We start from the raw sequence: 8,404 nt of genomic DNA on the forward strand, positions 1-8,404 counted from the left end.
CATCAACATCAACATCATCCACCATAATCATCATAGTCATCATTCATCATCATCCATCGTAGTCGTCATCACCATCATCATCCATCGTAGTCGTCATCACCATCATCATCCATTGTAGTCATCATCATTCATCATCATCCGTCGTACTCGTCATCCATCACCATCATTAAACCTTTCATTCATTATCATGCTCTAAATTGTAAAAACCTATCACAGATGGGATTTTATTATATTTTCATGCTTATGAATAAACAAACATATATTTAAATAATAAATACATAAATAATCATTCAAATAAATAATAGTACTGGAAACAACTTCCACTGTATGACATGATCTCTATGACCAGTCAAACCCTGAAGCAGTTATGTCTTTCACCATCTCAACACTGACAATCTCAAGTGGTTTAGTTGTTCTTTTTGAGCCTTTGGATGTGCCATAGCTTTGTGCCCTCTACCTGCTGTTTCCATGTCCCCCAAATCCATGTCTGGGGACTATCCAGGTGCATCATTCAGCCTACATCGTCACTAGTAAGCCGATTGTCAAATCTCACAGCGCCTTCTCATAGTGTTGCCGTATGTTGATTCCTTTGTGTATTAGTTCATTGCAAGAGATCACGTCCCCTGTGACCGTTGGTGTTGAATGGAACCAACATTGTCTCCATGATGCTTTGAATACAGTAACACAGCTGGGCTTCAGCCTAATGACAATGGAGGTGAGGACTTTCCATTGAAGGAGATCTGGGGAATGCTGGCTGCTCTCTCAGATCTCTCAGCCAACTCCTAGAATAAACAATAGTACAGCAGGGTTATACGAGCTTCTCAATTAGGACTTTTTATCATTTTAGTTAGCAGACAGTCATATGCAGAGCGACTAAAGATAGGTTCGCTCCAGTGGAGGCTGCTGAGGGGAGGACGGCTCATAATAATGTCTGGAACGGAGCAGATGCAATGGCATCAAACACTTGGAAAACATGAGTTTGATGCATTTGATAACATTCCACTCATTCTGCTCCAGTCATTACCATGAGCCCATCCTCCCCAAGTAAGGTTCCACCAACCTCCTGTGGTGCATTCATATCCCTCTTCAGAACAGTGGTTCCCAACTCCAGTCCTCCAGTACCCCCGTCAGGACACATGTTTCTTGTAGCCCCGGACAAACATGCCCGATTCAACTCATTGAGGGCCTGATGATTAGTTGACAAGTTGAATCAGGTGCTCTTGTCTGGGCTACAATAATAATGTGTAGCGTTGAGGGTACTGGAGGACCGGAGTTGAGGGTACTGGAGGACCGGAGTTGAGGGTACTGGAGGACCGGAGTTGGCAACCACTGCTTTAGAAATACATAGTGACAGAAATGACAGGCCATTCACTCTGTCCAATTCTATATTATTATTGAGTTTTCCGTTCATGTTTTATCTGAGCTCACCTTTTCACTCATCTCATGGGAATGGTGCAGGGACAGCTCTCTCTCCAGGTACATCCTCTGCTGTTCACTGCTGGCCAGACGACAGGTGAGCCAGGTAAACAGGATGGACACTCCGATGCCCAGGCAGGCCAGCACCATGATGGCCAGGTAGAGGGACGGCAGGGCATCGGGACGCTTTGCCACCACACGCACAAACTGGAAGTTTAGTATCCCACTGATCAACCCACAGATACAGCAGGCTGAAAATAGGATCATCTGAAGAGAGATTTAAAGCACATTTTTTGCAATTCTACACATTTTGCCTTAGGATGGAGAGACAGTTTTGCAGTTTAAAAGTTAATTTCATACAGTTCTACACATTTTGCCTTAGGATGGAGAGACAGTTTTGCAGTTTAAAAGTTAATTTCATACAGTTCTACACATTTTGCCTTAGGATGGAGAGACAGTTTTGCAGTTTAAAAGTTAATTTCATACAGTTCTACACATTTTGCCTTAGGATGGAGAGACAGTTTTGCAGTTTAAAAGTTAATTTCATACAGTTCTACACATTTTGCAATGATTTATGCCATGTTAATGATATCTGAGTGAGAGTGACTAACAAAACAATGGGTGCCCCCTGGAGGTCAGGGCCACTGAGCACGTGCCCTGCATGCCTGGTTGGTATTCAGGCATTATTACTATATGTTTAGATGGCTGGCTAGACTAATTTACCAATCTAAAAATGTTTCGCTGACACGGCTAATTGAGTGACTGTCAGTGACTAACAAAACAAGAGCAAAACTGCTGATGCACAACCACATGTTGAACTTGCACCTTGTGTATTCTACTATTGTAAAGTTAACTGTCAACAGTAAGTTGAGATCCTGACTGAGCTCTCTAGCGGCCTGGGGCCTCAAGTGACCGCTTATGTTCCTTATGCAGCTGGCCCTAGGCAGTGGTGGAAAAAGTACCCAATTGTCATACTTGAGTAAAAAATACCTTATTAGAAAATGACTCAAGTAAAAGTGCGTCACCCAGTAAAATACTACTTGAGTAAAAGTCTAAAAGTATTTGTTTTTAAATATACTTAAGTATCAACAGTAAATGTCATTTTAAAAATATACTTAGGTATCAAAAGTAAAAGTATAAATCGTTTCAAATTCCTTATATTAGGCAAGCCAGACCGCACAATTTTCTTGTTTTTCTTTTATTTACAGAAAGTCAGGGCACACTTCAACACAGACATTACAAACTCAGCAAGTGTGTTTAGTGAGTCTGCCAGACCAGAGGCAGTAGTGATGACCAGGGATGTTCTCTTGATAAGTGCATGAATTTGAAAATGTTTCTATCCTGCTAAGCATTCAAAGTGTAAAAACTACTTTTGGGTGTCAGGGAAAATGTATAGAAGTAAACATGACATGGTTTTATTTAGGAGAGTAGTGAAATAACTGTAGTCACAAATATAAATAGTCAAGTATACAGATACCCCAAAAAACGACTTTAGTAGTACCTTAAAGTATTTTAACTGAAGTATTTTACACCACTGGCCCTAGGTGTGTTTCAAGCTCAAGCACAAGTACAGTGAAATGCCTTTCTGGCCAGCTCTAACCCCAACAATGCACTGCATGCACTGTACACTCTTAGAAAAAAAACTCGTAGAAAAAAAGTGTGGCTTTGGCTGTCCTCATAGGAGAAACATTTTGGGTTCCAGGTAGAACTCTCAGTGGAAAGGGGTTATACCTGGAACCCTTTTAGGTTCTAGATAGCACTTGTTTTTCTAAGAGTGTACCCACGTTAAATACGTCGTATTAAAATCAACTTACAATCAATCCTGACCTCTTCTTTGCACACACCATCCCACATAGTCCACAGATGAGAAACTGGGGGGAAATAAGAAGTTATACCCTCCCTCCTATTAACAATAGAGGTAATAATATTGCAAATTTGAATTATTTGACTTACACAAATTCCGCTCCATATAGGAGAGGCATCCCCCAGCTGCAGCTTGTGAACCGACCGGACTCGGATGATGCCGAACACCCCGAGGGCGATGCTGCACGCACCGAGCCCCATCTCCAGCACCGACAGTACCACCAGACTCCAGATGTTACATCCTCTGTCCGGCATCACTCATTCCTTCACAGCGGGTCATTCAAGAGGTGGTGCTGGTCACCCCCTCGAACCACCCAAAAAGCAGCGAGTATTGGTTTTTGCGCTAAAAGCATTAATCCATTAATCAAAATTACGCAGGTGGACATTTGCGCGAGGGAATGTTTTCTGTCCAGTAACCACCAAGTGATCCACCATGTAAGGGAAACTTACACGTTCCCTCTGAAAAATACTCCACTGTTAGACTGTATAAGGTATTCTAAATTATATCTTGTCATAGACTACATGGATTTATCAGGATTTGCTCTGGACTGCTCGTATGCGTGTTTGATCTACTGTAAAACAGACACGCGTCATTCTTGCCAGTTGCCACCCTCTCAAAACTTTTCTTGCCCACAGCTGCAGTGCTCGCGACTCACGTGACTTCCTTGACGTCTTATAGCGCTCATGTGTGCAGTTTATATACATGAGGGTGATTTAAGGTAACTAGCTAGTAATATTATATAACTAACGAAACCCATGAATTGCCCCTAAGGAGATAAAAAATAGTAATCTTAAATTAAACACCCAATCAATGCATAATGCATAGGCGAATGCACAATACATAATACTTGATATGTTTGATAATTGCATTTAGAAAATTAGTGTAATTTGTTTTAAGAAGAAAGTTATTGTCAATTGCATAGCTTGTATGGTCCAATGTTACAGTGAATTAATCCATTTTTGAATTTATGTTGTGCACATTATTACATATTATAAACTGGGTGGTTCAAGCCCTGAATGCTGATTGGCTGAAAGCCGTGGTAAATCAGACCATATACCATGGGTATCACAAACATGTATTTATGCTGTTCTAATTATGTTGGTAGCAATAGCAATAAGGCACCTTGGGGGTTTGCCAATATTCCACGGCTAAGGGCTGTATCCAGGCCCTCCGCGTTGCGTCATGTTTAAGAACAGCCCTTAGCTGTGTTATATTGGCCATATACCACACCCCCTCGGGCCTTATTGCTTAATTATATTTAAACTGTAGTGTTAAAAAAATGGCATTATGAAATATATGTAGTAGAATTACTTCCTGTGTAGTATAAGACCCAGTAACATGTTGTAGGGCTGGTTTCCCAGACACGGATTAAGCCTGGACCTGGACTAAAACATTTGAATCCAAGAATAAGCATAATCTGTGTCCAGGAAACCAATCCTTAAATGTTGCATAATAATTGACAAACCGTTCCAACCTGATCCTTTACTCCAAGCCCTGGAGAACAACTCAGTCTGACATAGTAAGAGGCTGGCTATTTTTAGCACCTGCCACGATATAACATGAACACTTCCCTCTACAGAGGCAGACATTGATGTTCACACTTCTAAACCCTACAAACCTACTCTCTGAATGAGATAACACTCCATGATCAGTGTGTGCATTTAACACTACTCTCTGAATGAGATAACACTACTCTCTGAGTGAGATAACACTACTCTCTGAATGGGATAACACTACTCTCTGAGTGAGATAACACTACTCTCTGAATGGGATAACACTACTCTCTGAATGGGATATCACTACTCTCTGAATGGGATAACACTACTCTCTGAATGAGATCACACTACTCTCTGAGTGAGATAACACTACTCTCTGAATGGGATACCACTACTCTCTGAATGAGATAACACTCCATGATCAGTGTGTGCATTTAACACTACTCTCTGAATGAGATAACACTACTCTCTGAATGGGATAACACTACTCTCTGAGTGAGATAACACTAATCTCTGAGTGAGATAACACTACTCTCTGAGTGAGATAACACTACTCTCTGAATGAGATAACACTACTCTCTGGGTGAGATAACACTACTCTCTGAGTGAGATAACACTACTCTCTGGGTGAGATACCATTACGCTCTGGGTGAGATAACACTACTCTCTGAGTGAGATAACACTACTCTCTGGGTGAGATAACACTACTCTCTGAATGAGATAACACTACTCTCTGAGTGAGATAACACTACTCTCTGAGTGAGATAACACTACTCTCTGAGTGAGATAACACTACTCTCTGGGTGAGATAACACTACTCTCTGAATGAGATAACACTACTCTCTGAGTGAGATAACACTACTCTCTGAGTGAGATAACACTACTCTCTGTGTGAGATAACACTACTCTCTGAATGAGATAACACTACTCTCTGAGTGAGATAACACTACTCTCCGAGTGAGATAACACTACTCTCTGAATGAGATAACACTACACTCTGGGTGATATAACACTACTCTCTGGGTGAGATAACACTACTCTCTGGGTGAGATACCACTACGCTCTGAGTGAGATAACACTACTCTCTGGGTGAGATAACACTACTCTCTGAATGAGATAACACTACTCTCTGAGTGAGATAACACTACTCTCTGAGTGAGATAACACTACTCTCTGAATGAGATAACACTCCATGTCCAGTGTGTGCATTCCAAATTGAACACTTCTTTTGACCATGACCCATAGGGCACTATAAATGGAAAAGGGTGCCATTTGGGACAGAGTGTGACAGTGAATGGGAAGGCTACAGTATAAAAGGCTCCCTCAACAAAAGTACTCATATCTCATTAATCTCAAAATGCACTGCTTCACTGAATCTGAAAAGGCAGAGTGCTGGTCCATTCTTTCTGCAGGTTGGTTTTGCCTGGGGGCATTTTGGGGTTTTGCTCCTCTGGTTTCGCTGCTATGGGTGAAGTCTCTCGGGTGAATCCTCCCTTGGCTTGTTAACAATAAGCAGGCAGGCAACAGATACATTCCAGACAGTGTTCGTGTTCAGTTCACACAGACAGTCCATGTTTTTGGTGCTGACAGTCTCAGACAACCTGTTTTGTGTGTTTCTGTGTGTGTTGTTCTGTTCTTGCTCTACTGTCAATGCAAGGAAGACACCAGGAGAAAGAAGTTGTCAAGCAGCATTACTTTTTACACTTGACAAGATACAGTTTATGTTAATGCTGTTGATGTTAGTGTTGTATGAGTGTTGTATGTTGTATGTTATTGTATGATGTATAAGTGGTGTATGTTGTTGTATGAGTGTTGTATTATGTATGTATGAGTGTTGTATGTTGTTGTATGTGGAAGAGGATGCATCCTTTAGTCAAATTCTTGTTCCTGAAAAAGAATCAGTATTCAAAAATACAAGCTACAGTTGTACCATTTAAAAAAAAAAGGTTTTATTTATCCGTTATTTATTTATCTGTACTATTAATACAGTGGGTCCCTTCTAAATCCTAAACGGCACCCTATTCAATACATAGTGCCCTACTATGGGCCCTGGTCAGAAGTAGTGCACTATATAGGGAATAGGGTGCCATTTGGGACGCATCCTGTGTGTTTGGAAATGGACGTCATCTTTAACTGGCCGAGCAGAGGAGACACTGTCTGATGTGGTTGATTATGTGACGTCAATGAGTAGAATGACGGTGATTTACAGTAATGCCAACATCAAAACAGGGTCATGGGGATTAGCTGTGTGTCTTATTCAACAGGCACCGACGATCTGTCACAGATTTAGGGGTTGACTCGGTACATTACAATATATTAATTAACTCTGTAATCGACCATTAACTCTAACCTACTCTCAACATGTGCAGGACGTTGCGTTACAGATGAGCACGGTTAAAAAACAGAACGTGACAGACACGTTTCAAACATTTCTTGAGCTTGAGACATGACATCTTTTAAATGTAGAACAGGTTCACACACTGTAACCTGACACCTGGGATTATGAAACATGTCAGGTGCGTTGTTTCATCTTCACAAAGGGAAGCTGCGTACCTCCGTCCATCTCTTCCTTCCTGTTTACTTTAACTGAAGAAAACCCTGCCACTGAAACTATATTTCATCATGTAAGCTCAGACCTAAATAAATAGACAACAGATCACGGTCTCTTCCTATATGATACTAAGAGAGTGATAGCCAGGCATGTTGACATCTCACACGTGACAATCTGTGCCGTCCCAGAGAGGAGGTGAGTGCATGTTACAGCCATTACCTCCATCATCACACTGCTCCCAGTAATGTGGAGTGTCAGAGAACAGCTCACCAGGTACAGGCAACACTACCTGCCTGGCTTCAACATATCTAGTGAAGGGAAACCACAAAGTAACTATTACTGTACAACAATAACCTACATGGTGTTATTCTAAAGGCCCAGACGGTTAGATGAAGGGTTGAGTCAAACAATTCTGTTTGAACTTCCTGAATGACAGAAGATTACGGTGTAAACGTGGCTTTCATTTGTACACGTTCAAATGAGACATGGTGAAAGTGTTTCCTATGAAGCAGATCTCCCTGTCTATGGTGGTGACTGGTGATTGAAGGAAACTGATTGAAAAGGAAACTGATTAAACAGATTAATCTGTGTTTTTTTGTAATAAATTGAGCAACCTGTTTCTTTATTGAAACAAGGAGGTGAATCAGAGGAATTGTCCCAGGAAGTGTGGACATGTCAATGACTAAATAGGCAGACATCCTGGCCTGTGGTGGAAATCCAGACTGACAGTAGTCTCTCTAGCCTGTCACATCAGAGAACTGTCATGACTTTGGAAGCTCAGGACGGCAGATTAGTATCTATGTTCAACCACACACTGTGGTTCTAGCTCTGCCTATGATGAAAATGTTTTAATGTTAATAGTGAGGAATAAACACTAAATGTCTCCTCTATGTTCCTCCTCTCTTCTCCTAGGAAACAGTCGGACACGAGCCAGATAACTGGACTGGATTTGGTGTCCTCCTTGTGTTACTGCCTGCTCACCCGTGCTTTAACCTCACCCGGAAAACAGGACCTCTTTGTCTTGGGTTACGTCACATTGAATGGCCACCTAATTGATCTGAACGCTGGGATTGGTTT

The 8,404-nt window shown here is 41.5% G+C and overlaps 1 protein-coding gene across 2 annotated transcripts; it reads right to left on the reverse strand.

Moving 5' to 3' along the window:
* Positions 1 to 208: 208 nt before the first annotated feature.
* On the reverse strand, positions 209 to 3,925 carry tmem196b (transmembrane protein 196b). Of its 2 annotated transcripts, none has more exons than XM_065027488.1 (4): positions 3,370 to 3,925; positions 3,231 to 3,287; positions 1,429 to 1,602; positions 209 to 782 (listed from the first exon to the last, which is right to left on the reverse strand). In XM_065027488.1, the coding sequence occupies exons 1-4, from the start codon at positions 3,532 to 3,534 to the stop codon at positions 696 to 698; spliced, it is 483 nt and encodes a 160-aa protein (XP_064883560.1). In that variant the 5' UTR covers positions 3,535 to 3,925; the 3' UTR covers positions 209 to 695. The 2 variants fall into 2 exon arrangements, with proteins under 2 accessions (XP_064883560.1, XP_064883559.1); XM_065027487.1 differs by having other exon boundaries at positions 1,429 to 1,683.
* Between the last annotated feature and the right edge of the window lie 4,479 nt (positions 3,926 to 8,404).

This window comes from Oncorhynchus nerka, linkage group LG14 (genome assembly GCF_034236695.1).
Source record: "Oncorhynchus nerka isolate Pitt River linkage group LG14, Oner_Uvic_2.0, whole genome shotgun sequence".
NCBI lineage: Eukaryota > Metazoa > Chordata > Actinopteri > Salmoniformes > Salmonidae > Oncorhynchus > Oncorhynchus nerka.